General features: G+C 42.9%; 1 protein-coding gene across 1 annotated transcript; it reads left to right on the top strand.

Annotated features, from left to right (window-relative positions):
* Positions 1–9,143: 9,143 nt before the first annotated feature.
* tm2d2 (TM2 domain containing 2) lies at positions 9,144–14,874 on the top strand. Its single transcript, XM_072554145.1, has 4 exons — positions 9,144–9,602; positions 10,839–10,926; positions 12,380–12,495; positions 13,993–14,874. Exons 1-4 carry the CDS (start codon positions 9,349–9,351, stop codon positions 14,204–14,206), a joined length of 672 nt encoding a protein of 223 aa, XP_072410246.1. The 5' UTR covers positions 9,144–9,348; the 3' UTR covers positions 14,207–14,874.
* Positions 14,875–15,356: the final 482 nt, after the last annotated feature.

Below are 15,356 nucleotides of genomic sequence, written 5' to 3'. Positions count from 1 at the left end.
TTATTGCCCATTGAATTGCCCAGATGATAGTTGAGAGTCAACCACATCGTTGTGGGTTCAGGGTAACACGTAGGCCAGACCAGATAAGGATAACAGTTTCCTTCCCAAGGACATTAAGTGATCCAGATGGGTTTTTCATGATCATTGTTTCATGGTCATCATCAGATTTTTAATGAATTCAAATTCCACCATGTGCCATGGTGGGATTCAAACCCAGATCCCCAAAACATTACATGGTCTTCAGATTATTAATCTAGTAATAATACCACTAGGCCATTGCTGCCCTTTTATTTTGTCTTTAATTATTCCCTTTCTGACCTGGAGGCATTGAGTTTGAACATAGATAGTTGAAATGGAAACTCTTCGAGTGTTCCATTCCCAATGCTGACATCCTACAATTTATTAAATCCAGAGGTTCCTGTGTGAGCAATAGCTGATTATCAAATGGTATCAAAATTTGATTTGGAGGGTTGGGCTGTCTACTGCAGAATACACATGAGCACACCCAGGTTCAAGAGATAGGACTGCTCATAAAATAGTTTGCCAATGTTTGTTTAATGAAGTCAAATTTTGGAGGTTAAAATATGAGCCATGTTCAATCTGAGCAGAAAAAGTGGAAATTCCAAAACTAATATAAATCAAGATTCAATAACTTATTCAACCAAAACTATTGAAAACTTTGTTTGCAAAGATCAGAATAGTTTCCATGAATTAAGTCTTCAGAACACATATGACCATAAATATGTTTCCACATGTTAGACAAGGAAAATAAGGTGTTATGGGTGTTTTATAAATTTTCACTTCACTTGTAAATATTTCACATGACGTTTGCTTCATTTTGTTCACATGTGTATTGTTATTCAGAGAGCCAAACGGACAGAGAAACCTCCATGGTTGTCACACATTGAAGGTGATAGGGGAGTTGGAACATTTTCTTTCTTGTGAACGAAGCAATGTTGTTTTTGTGTGTTTGTCAACGGTGTTCCATTTCTGAAGTGGTAAACAGAACCGTGTGCCAATTCCACTTTCTCTCCTCTTGTGTTAACCCACATAATTTGGTTTAAATTCTGAGTGCCGGCAACATACATCCGAAAAATATTCAATGCAGTGTTTGGGAAGCTTTTCATTGGCTAAACCTGCCATCAGCTGACAATGCAACATCTCCAGGCAGCCTATTAAGGAGTCAACTGTATCATTGCGAATTTACATCAGAAGTCTATAGTGATGCAGCGATGAGTACAGTCTCAGGAGACATCTATCTGAAAGGGAGCAGATGTCCTATCCTAACATTGTCTGAGCAAATGTATGTCATAAGTGAACTGTGAATAAAGAGTATTATATAAATAGCCCATGGATGCAAGTAGCAAGCCTTTGGGAAATGAAACAGCCCTAAATCCAGAATACACAACAAATCATGAAACGGGGAGGTTCTGAATCACAGCCAAAGCTTCACTGTCCAATCTGTTCCCATTAACATTATATATGAGAACACAAATGTATCATTGGTGTTCTTCCAAACTAAATTGCACTTGTTGATATTTCACATTACATTGATTTCATTTTAACTGTTCTGTGCATGATCATTATTTGAATGTTTATGCTTATGTCATGTGGGACATAACTGAACTTGCAGCTTCAACTGGTCTCCATACCTACTCAAAGATTAATTGTAAAAAAACTTATTTGACATAAATCTCAGAGAGTTATTGAAATATTGTAAGAGAGCTCAAAGCCTTTGAAAGACTGTGCCACCAAGACCTTGAGACAGACATGCATTTTGTCAGTACTCATGAGGCTGCTCATTCTCATAACTTGGCTGACTGTTCTGGTTGCCCCTCCCCAACCATGCCCCTCCCCAACCATACCCAGGATGCCGGACCCTTCATATTTGTCCCTGAACCCACTCTCTCGCTTCCTCTGGATTACTCTTTTACTCCTCCATGCCTCTCACTACAGACTCACTGTCCTGAGCCTGCAGGAAAACATTCTCCTTCTCTTCCTCCTTATACTGTAAAATTAAAAAAGGAAAACGGTTGACCTGGCACACAACTGTATAAAAGTGACAATGCCACCTTCAAACAATTGAGAAATGAATGCCATAAGATTCTTGTGCATCACAGACTTTATCTTGAAAGTGCGAGAGGGTGGACAGTGTCGAACACAGGGTGTGAACCCAGAAGAGAACAAGATGGACTAGCAACCTCTCTCCTCTCTCAGACAAGGAAGAAGGAAAGTCTAACGAAACTTCTGATGAGATGTAATGCTGATGAAGCCAAAGGCAGTGCTGTAACAAAGCAGCCAAGCCTGAGAGAACCTGATAACATCTAGATTTTAGGCTGAATGACTTTGTATTATTCCATGTTGACACTCAGAAGAATTAGATCAAGAGTGTGAGGCTGGAAAAGCACAGCAGCTCAGGCAGTATCCGAGGAGCAGGAAAATTTACATTTCGGGCAAAAGCTTTTCATCAGGAATGAGGCTGGGAGCCTTGGGGATGGGGAGATAAATGGGAGGGGGTGGGGCTGGGGGGAAGGTAGTTGAGAGTGCAATAGGTGGATGGAGGTGGGAGTAAAGTTGATAGGTCGGAGGGGAGAGTGGAGCGGATAAGGTAAATGGGCCCCAGCTATGCCTGTCCCAAAGGCGTAGCCATGGGCACACGTATGGGCCCCAGCTATGCCTGTCTCTTTGTTGGCTATGTAGAACAGTTGATCTTCCGTAATTACACCGGCACCACTCCCCACCTCTTCCTCCGCTACATTGATGACTGCATTGGCGCCATCTCGTGCTCCCGCGAGGAGGTTGAGCAATTCATCAACTTCACCAACACATTCCACCCTGACCTTAAATTTACCTGGACCATCTCTGACACCTCGCTCCCCTTCCTGGACCTCTCCATCTCCATTAGTGACGACCGACTTGACACTGACATTTTTTACAAACCCACCGACTCCCATAGCTACCTGGATTACACCTCTTCCCACCCTATCTCTTGCAAAAATGCCATCCCGTATTCCCAATTTCTCCGCCTCCACCGTATCTGCTCCCAGGAGGACCAGTTCCACCATAGAACACATCAGATGACCTCCTTCTTTAGAGACCGCAATTTCCCTTCCCACGTGGTTAAAGATGCCCTCCAACGCATCTCGTCCACATCCCGCACCTCCGCCCTCAGACCCCACCCCTCCAACCGTAACAAGGACAGAACGCCCCTGGTGCTCACCTTCCACCCTACAAACCTTCGCATCAACCAAATCATCCATCGACATTTCCGCCACCTCCAAAAAGACCCCACCACCAGGGATATATTTCCCTCCCCACCCCTTTCCGCCTTCCGCAAAGACCGTTCCCTCCGTGACTACCTGGTCAGGTCCACACCCCCCTACGACCCACCCTCCCATTCTGGCACTTTCCCCTGCCACCGCAGGAACTGTAAAACCTGTGCCCACACCTCCTCCCTCACCTCTATCCAAGGCCCTAAAGGAGCCTTCCACATCCATCAAAGTTTCACCTGCACATCCATTAATATCATTTATTGTACCCGTTGCTCCCGATGTGGTCTCCTGTACATTGGGGAGACTGGGCGCCTCCTAGCAGAGCGCTTTAGGGAACATCTCCGAGACACCCGCACCAATCAACCAAACCGCCCCGTGGCCCAACATTTCAACTCCCCCTCCCACTCTGCCGAGGACATGGAGGTCCTGGGCCTCCTTCACCACCGCTCCCTCACCACCAGACACCTGGAGGAAGAAAGCCTCATCTTCCGCCTCGGAACACTTCAACCCCAGGGCATCAATGTGGACTTCAACAGCTTCCTCATTTCCCCTTCCCCCATCCTAGTTTCAAACTTCCAGCTCAGCACTGTCTCCTTGACTTGTCCGGACTTGTCCGACCTGCCTATCTCCTTTTCCACCTATCCACTCCACTCTCTCCTCCTTGACCTATCACCTTCATCTCCTCCCCCACTCACCCATTGTACTCTATGCTACTCTCTCCCCACCCCTACCCTCCTCTAGCTTATCTCTCCACGCTTCAGGCTCACTGCCTTTATTCCTGATGAAGGGCTTTTGCCCGAAACGTCGATTTCGCTGCTCGTTGGATGCTGCCTGAACTGCTGTGCTCTTCCAGCACCACTAATCCAGGGTGGAGCGGATAGTTGAGAAGGAAGATAGACAGATGTGACAGGTCATGAAGATGTTGCTGAACTGGAAGTTTGGGACTGGGGTACGGTGGGGGGAGGGGAAATGAGGACAATGGTGAAATCCACATTGATGCCATGGGATTGGAGTGTCCTGAGGCTGAAGATGAGGCATTCTTCCTCCAGGCGTCGGGTGGTTAGGGAGGGATGATGGAGGAGGCCCGGACCTGCATGTCCTCAGCAGGGTGGGAGGGGGAGTTGAAGTGCTCGGCCATGGGCTGGAGGGGTTGATTGGTGCATGACAGTCTACATGACCTGTCTCATCTGTCCATCTTCCTTCTCAACTATCTGCTCCACCCCCCCTTCCGACCCATCACCATTATCCCCACCTCCATCCACCTATTGCACTCTCTACTACCTTCCCCCCAGCCCCAAACCCCTCCAATTTATCCCTCCACCCCCGAGGTTCCCAGCCTCATTCCTGATGAAGGACCTTTGCCGGAAACATTGATTCTCCTGCTTCTCAGATTGACCTACTGTGCTTTTCCAGCTCCACACTCTTGACTCTAATCCCTAGTATCTGCAGTACTCACTTTCACTCAGAAGCATTAGCCATTTGTGGCACAGAAGCTTCCTGTCCTCAAGGAAGCACTTGTTTCTTAAATACTAAATAGTAATAGAGTTTGACTGCCATTTAATGTAATTGTCGTATGCATGGACAAAGGTCACAAATATCTTTCACATAGCAGCTTTTGGAAGGGGAAAACCAGCCATAGATCATGAAGATAAAAGATTTTGTAATGATGGTTTTATTTCAAAGCATCAATGTTCAGTTTCTGGCCAGAGCATCAGTATGAGTGCTACAGACTTACGTCGAGAACACACTTATATGACTCAAACCTGCCAGTGGCGAGAGCAGGAGCAGGCAGCCACAGCTGGTGGCAGGATTGGGAACAGGCTTCCTGTGGCAGCAGTGGTAGCATGAAGAGGTCACAAAGTGGCAAAAGCAAGCAGCACAGTGCAGCAGTGGAGGTGAGGTCAAACCCTTGTGTAGAGTACAAGCCAGGCATTCATGGACTGTGAAACTGAACTATTAACTGTGATTCTTTGTTTTTCTATTTTCTGCCTGCTCTGACTGTTTGACTCGCTTCTTCTCAACTGCACCAGTCTCAGATTGATCTCTTTCCTCAATATCTCCCTGGGTCCAACCTCCTCACCTGACTAGTTTAAATCCTCCTGAGCAAATTTCCCTGCCAGTATATTAGTCCCCTTCCAATTCAGGTACAACCTATTCTTCTTGTCACATCTACCCCAGAAGAGATTCCAATGATCCAAAAAAGTGAATCTTTCTCCCACGCACCATCTCCTCAACCATGTGCTGTCATCTGCTCTACTCTTCTCCTTCTACCCTCACTAACTAGTAGACCAGGGGTAATCCTGATATTACTACTCTCGAGGGTTCCTATTTTCCATTACAAAAACGATTTCTGACCTCATATTTTATTCTGAATTAGTATTCTTTCACAATTGGCGATGTGGTTTGAAAGATTGTGAGGAATAATCTGGACTAATATTTCTCTTTGTAACTTGATTAAACAGTTACTCATTTGTTAGACATGGAGGAAATGTGCAAATAGAAACTGTGAAACTTTCACATTACGCAAGGACGCTGTCTCAGGCTATGGTCAATTATTCTTCAGCTTAGTGTCAGTTGAAGTTAGTTACCATGGAAATAATGGAGAGAGATAATAGGATTTATTAATTGGACCATTTCAAAGTTTTGAAGTATGACGTGGAAAATGTATCATTATTTTTGCTGTAAGAACGTTGAATTTAACTGCCAATGACCAGTGGACAAGTACTTAAACAAGTCAGCACTCATAGTTGTGATGGAGCTAATAATTCATTTGTTAGTTTATGAAGGTGTGTCCTTTGTGCTGAGTGGCATTATATTTTGTCTCGCCTTAATCCATAGTAAATCTGCACCATTTGTTTTTATTCTGAAATGATTCAGGTTGAAACAAAGCTGTAATTGGTGTGATTTGCTCAATGTCAGATGAGAAGGTAGGACCACGAACTGACTACTTTTGCAAGAGGAGGAGAGACTAGCAGATGAAGTTCTGGTCCCATAACTTCAGAACTTTGTTGAGGTGAAGCCACAAGTGGCAATACTGCCATATATTCAATTCAATATAAAACAGCCTGCATTTATTTTGTCCAAAGTTGCCGAATCAAGCAAAAACAGCTTCCCCACGTGAACCAACCTCTCCACCACCCTTATCCAGAGTTTTGTACATGGTGGCCAAAAATATAAAGGAGGATAGTAAAAGCTTTTTTAGGTATGTGAAAGGCAAAAAAATGGTTAAGACTAAAATTGGGCCCTTGAAGACAGAAACAGGGGAATATATTACGGGGAACAAAGAAATGGCAGAAGAATTGAATTATTACTTCAGATCTATGTTCAGTGGGGAAGACACAAGCAATCTCCCTGAGGTAACAGTGGCTGAAGGACCTGCACTTAAGGGAATTTATATTTGCCAGGAATTGGTGTTGGAGAGACTGTTAGGTCTGAAAGTTGATAAGTCCCCGGGGCCTGATGGTCTACATCCCAGGGTACTGAAGGAGGTGGCTCGAGAAATCGTAGATGCGTTGGTGATTATTTTCCAGAGTTCAATAGATTCGGGATCAGTTCCAGCGGATTGGAGGGTGGCTAATGTTGTACCACTTTTTAAGAAAGGTGGGAGAGAGAAAGCAGGAAATTATAGACCAGTTAGTCTGACCTCAGTGGTGGGAAAGATGCTGGAGTCTATTATAAAGGATGAAATTAAGACACATCTGGATAGTAGTAACAGGATAGGTCAGAGTCAGCATGGATTTATGAAGGGGAAATCATGCTTGACTAATCTTCTGGAATTTTTTGAGGATGTAACTCTGAAGATGGACGAGGGAGATCCAGTAGATATAGTGTACCTGAAATTTCAGAAAGCTTTTGATAAAGAACCACATAGGAGGTTCGTGAGCAAAATTAGGGCTTTGGTATTGGGGGCAAAGTACCAACTTGGATTAAAAGTTGGTTGGCTGATAGGAAACAAAGAGTAGTGATAACGGCTCCATTTCGGAATGGCAGGCAGTGGCCAATGGGGTACTGCAGGGATCAGTGCTGGGACCGCAGCTTTTTACAAAAAATTTTAATGATATAGAAGATGGTATTAGTAATAACGTTAGCAAATTTGCTGATGATACTAAGCAGGGTGGCAGGGTGAAATGTGAGGAGGATGTTAGGAGATTACAGGGTGACCTGGACAGGTTAGGTGAGTGGTCAGGTGCATGGCAGATGCAGTTTAAGGTGGATAAATGTTTGGTTATCCACTTTGGTGGCAAAAACAGGAATGCAGATTATTACTGAAATTAATTACTGAATTTACCTAAATTACAATTTAGGTAAAGGGGCAGTACAAAGAGATCTGGGTGTTCTTGTACACCAGTCAATGAAGGTAAGCATGCAGGTACAGCAGGTAGTGAAGAAAGCTAATAGCATGCTGGCCTTCATAACAAGAGGGATTGAGTATAGAAGCAAAGAGGTTCTTCTGCAGCTGTACAGGGCCCTGGTGAGACCACACCTGGAGTACTGTGTGCAGTTCTGGTCTCCAAATTTGAGGAAAGACATTCTGGCTATTGAGGGAGTGCAGTGAAGGTTCACGAGGTCAATTCCTGGAATGGCGGGACTACCTTACGCTGGAAGACTAGAGTGACTGGGCTTGTACACCCTTGAGTTTAGAAGACTGAGAGGGGATCTGATTGAGACATATAAGATTATTAAAGGATTGGTCACACTGGCAGCAGGAAACACGTTTCCGCTGATGGGTGAGTGCCGGACCAGAGGACACAGCTTACAAATATGGGGTAGACCATTTAGGACAGAGATGAGGAGAAATTTCTTCACCCAGAGAGTGGTGGCTGTGTGGAATGCTCTGCCCCAGAGGGCAGTGGAGGTCCAGACACTGGATTAATTTAAGAAAGAGTTGGATAGAGCTCTCAAGGATAGTGGAATCAAGGGTTATGGAGATAACCTGAAGAAGGGCTGATGCCCGAAACGTCAATTCTCCTGTTCCTTGGATGCTGCCTGACCTGCTGCGCTTTTCCAGCAACACATTTTCAGCTCTGATCTCCAGCATCTGCAGTCCTCACTTTCTCCTCCTTTCTGGAGATAAGGCAGGAACAGGATACTGATTAAGGATGATCAGCCATGATCGTATTGAATAGTGGTGCAGGCTCAGAGGGCAGAATGGCCTACTCCTGCACCTATTGTCTATTGTGTCCGAATGGACAAGGTCCATCTTAAATAAATACCAACAGACTTAAGAACAGCTTTTTCCCCACTGTTATCAGACTTATGAACAGACTTTTCAGATATTAATCTTTCTCTACAGCTGCATTTTGTTTTATTACCCTGATGTTTGTTAAGGTATGACTTGTCTGCTAGACAAGCAGGAGGCTGAAAGAACACAGCAAGCCAGTCATCATTTGGAGGTGAAAAAGTTGACGTTCCAATTCTCCACTGCTGATGTTGCCTGATATTGCTGTGCTCTGCCAGCCTCCTGCTTGTCTACATTGGATTCCAGCATCTGCATTTTTTTTGCCTTCAACTATGATTTGTCTGATTAGCATGCAACACAATACTTTTCACTGTATCTGGTTACATGTGACAATAATACATCAAAAGAAACATTGTTATTTGCTGATTCTCAAGCAACTGTGGGCGGTCAGGACACCAACCACGTTTGTCCGTCGGTGCGGATGGAATTGAGTGTCAATCACGTCTTCACGTCATCAACCCGACCGAACCCCGTGGTCAGGGTCGTGGCAATTGATTGGACATTGGTCGACCGCAATCGCGGCTCCACTGGCTGGGCGTGGCGTTCAGATCACGTGGGCAAGATTCCATTACTTGATTGGGCAACGGTGGGACGTCAATCACTCACGCGGCCGTTGGAGCGGGACTGCGGTCAGCCCGGACTCTTGATTGGACAACGGTGGGACGTCAATCCACTACGCGGCCGTCGGAGCGGGACTGTGGTCAGGCCGGACTCTTGATTGGACACAGGTGCACGTCAATCATTGTGTGCTTGTTCTCGCGGCCATGTTGTTTGTTGTCGGTTGGTAAGGCGTTTGGCCCGAGCGAGGGAGACCGACCTGAGGCCGGGGGAGAAACGATGCGGGCTGTGTCGCTCGGTCACTTGTTACTGGGCGGACAGCTGGCACTGCTGGCAGCGGCTGTGTTGCTGCAGTGCCTGGCGGCCGGCTCGTCGTCGTCGTCGTCGTCGTCTCAGAGCTCAACGGTCAACGGTTCGCAGCCGCGGCAGCTGCAGTCGCCGTCCAGGGGCCGCGGGGAGCTGGCTCTGGGGAACTACCCGGAGCTGCTGGAGTACCGAGACCCGCTGTCCCCACTGGTGCTCTGCAGCTTCTTGTAAGTCCTTCGCCTTTTTCACTCCTTTCCCCCCCCCCATCCTTGACCAAAATGTCACAAGAAGTTGCATTGTCTGTGGCGCATTGAAACCCTCTCACACAAGTTCAGGTGATGGACATCCACCAACCTCCCCTTTTTAAAAAAATAAAAACCCCGTACAACTCATGAGTTTTAACAACTGGTTCGTCATGACGCTGTGTTTTTCCCCTGAAATTCTCGGCGAGATTTGTGTCGGCGACTGGATGATGACTCGAAGGGGTGTCGTCTCAAGACTTTGCAGCAGGCCTGCAGCTCTCATTGCGAGTTGCTCTAATTGCCAGATGCAGTGCAGAATAATTGAGGGTGCAGACAAGGTTGTCATCCCTGCATTTACCCTCTGGAAACTTTTCTTATTCCCTGCCTCAAATGTGCAGATATTCTTTTTTTTAATGATGTGAAGAAGGTTGCCCATCTCTTCGGTCATTCTTAATAACCATATCCAATCAGCTTTGGCATGAAAATGAAAACCATATAGGATCCTCCAGTGGTGTTCCCAAGGTGGTTGACACCGTGTGCTGTATAAAATTGGTGACTGTTTGACCTGATTCTTCTGTTCCTCAAACAAAAAAGTAAACTATTTTGTCCTTTTTTTTTGTTATTCTGTATGTCCCTGAGCTACCTTTAGGCAGTGTCCACTTCATAATCTGCCATTTCTATTTCCCAGCATAAAACTCCGCGCAAAATATCGGCCCAAAGTATCTAACGCACAAGCTTTGAGCCCTGTTTCTTACTGAACATAAGTCCTGATTATTTGTCTTCAATGTGAGCTAAGCAATATCTCATCACTGATTAACATAGAGTGCTGGACTTTCTCTTTTGTGTGGTCTGCCCTGACCCCAGAGAAAAAGCTCAAGTATGGATGATAGTAAAATAGTGGAGGATGCTGAAGTCCATTCAGGTTTGAGGACAGTGTTTTTTTCTTCCTGGTAATGCTATTAGCTTGAGCCCAGGATCTCTGCTTAAAAGATGAACCATATCATGAGTCATTTTGTGCTTGCTTGGAGCATAGACAGAAACCTGAAGGAAGCAAAATAAAGCTGTCAACATTTATGTCATCAACATTTCAGTTGCAGACCTTTTACAAGAATTGAAGTAATACTGCACTTAGTTTGAGTTACAGCTATAAGCCTTTTGTCTGTTTTGATTTGTACAATGATAGTGTTTCTTGTAATTTTTGGTATTCTGTATTTGCTACAGGCCAGATGAATTTGTTGAATGTGATGAGCCAGTGAACCATTCTGGAAATGTGACTGCCCAACAAGAGCAAGGATATGGTTGTGTAAAAGTAAGAAAGTTTTTTGATTTTTGTCTTCACCTACTAATGACATTGTAGTGCAAGGTGTTTTAAAACCTAGTTTGGAAGAATGCATGGTTGCTGTAATCCCACTATGCCAAGGGTTCCAGTGAAAATTCTAAAATATTTTATGGGAGTCCCCAGATGGCAAATCATGAGTTTTGCTGAGATTTGATTTTAAATTTTTCAAAATCGATCAACCAGATTTCTTTAATTATAATTATAAAATTATATTCATTCTTCATCAAAGATGTAGAACTGGTTGACAATTAGTTTGTAATATGGCAATGTAAATGCTTACCTTGTTACTTCCAGACACACATTGGCACTGGTGTACTTGAGATAAAGTGACAAAAAAGTTGATTTTTCTAACTTTTTTTAAAAAAAATGTCCAAACGGTTTGTTTTTGGGTGCAAAAAGGATAAGGCTTGAGGTATCAGATGGCTATTGCTGAGATGCTTTGCAGATAGTTCATCATGAAATAGAGTAAATCTCTTTCAAATCTTTTCCATGCATGACACACAACAAGGGTTCTTTTCCAGAAATAGATCCAAATTGGAGGTTCCTCTTAAGTGATTCTGAACAATCAGGAACCTGACAGCTGTCAAACACAGGCAAGGGGGTCTCGAGTAAATGAGCAGATGTTCCCAAGATTTCTGACAATGAAAAGTCATGCCTTGTTGAGAACGATGTTCAGTGCCCTTTCATTTGCCACTTTAAACAAAACAATCCAGGCATGCACAATGCTTCAAACTCAATTCCACGGAAAATTTTAAATATTTTGTCTTGATAATGCAACTCAGTGAAATTGTCTCTCTCTTTCCATTTGCCAAAAACACTACTTGAAGTGTTGACATCGCTGTTCTTGAAGTGAACCAACTGTAGCATTTTCTGTTTTTATTAATTATTTGGAAATATCCATGTACGATGTTTACATTTGCAGCAGTGAAGTTGTTGCAGTTCCCTCAGAGCCATTGGGTTTCTGAGAAGAATTTAAAAATCTGACATTGAGCTCCTAGTGAACTAGTCAATGACTTAATAATCTTGAAAGAAGGCAGTCCATCTGTGGCTGCACTTCGACTTTACACATGAATTCATGTAACTGTAAGCTATCTTGCATGTTGGCACACAGGTTTGATTACATTTATGTTCCTATTGTATGACCTTAAAGCTGCACATCATTCAGTTGGGGTTAGGCTGTGTAAAAGTTCAAGTAGTTCTTAAAGCACTGTGAGTAAGAGTGCAGTCAAGACCAAGCAACAGATTTAAGTCTTCCTGCTCAAAACGTTCAAAATTCCTATGTAGAATGGAGCTCTTCATTGAATTTATGATTCCAAATGGATTGTACTGACCTAACTACCTGGATTATTTTTGGGTTTACTGTTTACTGGACATAGGGTGCTGACATTAAATGGTTTAATTAACTCAGTATTTTGGTCAACAGTTTGGCGGACAGGCTTACAATGAAGTGGAGCACACACGGGTGCGTTGTACTGCATTAAAGGATATTGAATGTGCCGGGCCACGCACTTTCCTCAGAGGAAATGTGCCATGTATCAAGTAAGAATTCATTTTATTGTTTGAAGTGTGCTGATTCCTATTTCATTCATCCAGTATAAACCAAAAAGGAATTGGAATCAACAAATTACATGTAAATAGTTTTTTGAATGTGACAACATTCTTTTGTGAGCAATTCTGTTATGACCAAAGTAATTTGAGTAAATACTTTCAAATTATATTTTGTGAAGTAATTGTTAACTTCAAGAACATACAAAAGTTGCATGCGTAATTCAAGCCAGTTAAACCTGAGTATATCTGTGCATTTCAAACTTGATTTTAGATTATTTAAAAGGGAACAGAATATGTTTATACAAAGCAAGAAATTATGAAGTGGAGGTACAGAGTTGAATGCATTAAATTTTCAAGAAGCTGCTACATGCATGAATCACTGGTCTCCTGTGAAGTATGCTTCTCAACGCAAAAGAAATCAGTTACTTTTGGCTTAATCAATAAATTTATTCATATGCAAGATTTGCATATGTGTATGTTGTATTTCTTTGATTTGCTAGTTGAGTGTCGTGTGCACACAAATTCAGTGAAGACTACCAGACAAAAACTTGGATAATTACTTGAAGATTTGAAAAAGAAAGATACAGGGCAATGGGGAAGGGACAGGTGAGTGGGACTGATTTGCTGTTGCCAAGAGCCAATAGATAGATGACTAGCGAATTGATCAGTTTGTTTGCTGTAAATATTATCCGATCTTATGAAAATCTGGACAGCACTGAAGAAATAAATATAGTGTGGCATGTGAAATCTCAAACATTTATTGAATGGCACTGGGAACCTTGTGGCTTTGTGAGGCTTTCACTCAAGGAGCAGGACATTTGCTCGGGAGGATTTGGAGTGGAATGCCAACATTTTCCTTAAAAGCCATGTTAATACCAACTGACTTCTCTCATTTCCATTTGTTACTTGCATTATTTTAATGATGAAGATTGATTCCAAATTGGCACCTTTTGTGCCTTTCATAGATCACCCCCACTTCCACCTCCCTTGCTCAGCCTCATACCTACTCATCCGGAGACTAGAGTTGAGCCCAAGGATCATTATCCTATCTTTTGATGAGGCACTTCACAACTTTCTGAACTGAACTTTGAGCTGAATAATGTCTGTTCATAATCATTGCTCTTTGTTTTGGATGGCGGTTGGGGGTGATCTTGCTCTACCTTGTAACCACCTTTAATTCTACCTGTTGTTTCTTTCTTGTAATACCACTTCCATTCACCTTAAAACATCATCACTTTGGTCATTGGGTCATTCATGCCTTTCACCGTGTCACAGATCTTTCATTTGCCCTCCATCCCTCAGCCCTTTACAAAGACTGCTCGAGTTTTCCAATACTGATGAATAACTGTCTATCTGTTTTGAAATTTCAACATTGTTTTTGTTGCAACAAAGTGTACTTTTGCTAAACAAACCTAACAGCTTAGTCCAGTGACATGTTTTTAAAATGTTCTGTTTCTTTGCTAAGCCCTCTACATGTATATTTTGCAGGTACACAGGACACTATTTTGTAACAACCTTGCTATATTCCTTTTTCCTGGGGTGCTTCGGTGTGGATAGATTTTGCCTGGCACACACTGGCACTGCAGTGGGCAAACTGCTGACTCTTGGAGGTCTCGGGATCTGGTGGTTTGTGGATCTAATACTACTCATTACAGGAGGTCTGATGCCCAGTGATGGCAGTAACTGGTGCACTTACTACTGAAGATGTATTTCATCTGGAATCTAAGAATTTTTGTATTTGGTGGAGGAGAAGGACAAAGCACATGGGAGTCTGTGCCTTTTCCTGGAGTAGTTCAATTTGTTTGGATGGATAGCAAATCCTCGCACTTGGACTTTGCTGGATTTTTCATCCTCCTTGTGTTTGACTTGTATTCCTCAGAGGATGCACAAGATTATAATGTCTCAGATTGGAGTAGTTTGTGTCATTTTTACCAAGTCTGTAAATATAAATGTTGCAATCATGCTTTTCTGAACTTAAGATTTTTTTAAAAATTTGTGCTATATGAAATGCATTTATCAACCAAAGCATACTGTAACATAGAAATTGTGTACTCCTGTAACACAAACCTGGTTAATTTTTTTAATTGACAAGTGTCCGTTGTTTCACAACACTTGGAACAAGCAATGCATGCTCAATTTGAAATTTAACTGGTTGGTGTTTTAATGGCTCAGGAATTCAATACACCCCACAGAATTTTTTTGGTTAGTTCAAATCTGGTTGAAAGTCATGCTAAGAACTTGTATAAAATTGATATTGTCAGACAATTTGTTTAACAGCATTGTGTGCAATTCAAGATAGGAAGCCACCTGAAGCAAAATGTCTCTCATTTTGAAAGTGGAAATATCGCCAATAAACTATTTATTTCTGAATATTGCAATGCAATTTACTGCATGAAGTCAGACCTAGGAGGTCATAGCGACTTAAACTGGATTAGAGCATGAAAGAGAAGGCTGCATTTTTAATTCATGGTAATTGGCTCATGTGAGTTGGGTTTATTATCAATTGAACAGGAATGGTAATAGCCATGTTTTATGTCTGTTTCCACAGTGAGACACTAATTCTGGTACATGGCATCGTGTAAAATTGGAATTTCACTGGGGGTTGAATTTGGTAAAAGTTATGTGATCAGAAAAGAATTTCCCCCTTAAGACTTGATTGTTGATAAGCTTCTGAGGATTTCACTCTTGAAACTTGGATCTATTTAAAGTAGCACTCAGGAATTTCTCAGTGTAACATTGCATATTTATTTGAGCTGTTTGGAAACTTAATACTGCAACTTCAGGATAATCTGTGTCTCCTCTTCCCCCAAAATTGACTAAGTCATTGAACTTCCTGGGGTCCATTTGCAGTG

This window comes from Chiloscyllium punctatum, chromosome 35, assembly GCF_047496795.1.
Source record: "Chiloscyllium punctatum isolate Juve2018m chromosome 35, sChiPun1.3, whole genome shotgun sequence".
NCBI classification, from domain to species: domain Eukaryota; kingdom Metazoa; phylum Chordata; class Chondrichthyes; order Orectolobiformes; family Hemiscylliidae; genus Chiloscyllium; species Chiloscyllium punctatum.
This window is presented reverse-complemented; position numbering and strand designations above follow the sequence as displayed.

Bases quoted from the DNA above. Each gene is read 5' to 3' on its own strand.
- tm2d2 (XM_072554145.1), top strand. From the start codon at position 9,349: ATGCGGGCTGTGTCGCTCGGTCACTTGTTACTGGGCGGACAGCTGGCA. The intron at 9,603-10,838 runs GTAAGTCCTTCG...TATTTGCTACAG, and splicing joins CTGGTGCTCTGCAGCTTCTT to GCCAGATGAATTTGTTGAAT. The intron at 10,927-12,379 runs GTAAGAAAGTTT...TTTGGTCAACAG, and splicing joins AAGGATATGGTTGTGTAAAA to TTTGGCGGACAGGCTTACAA.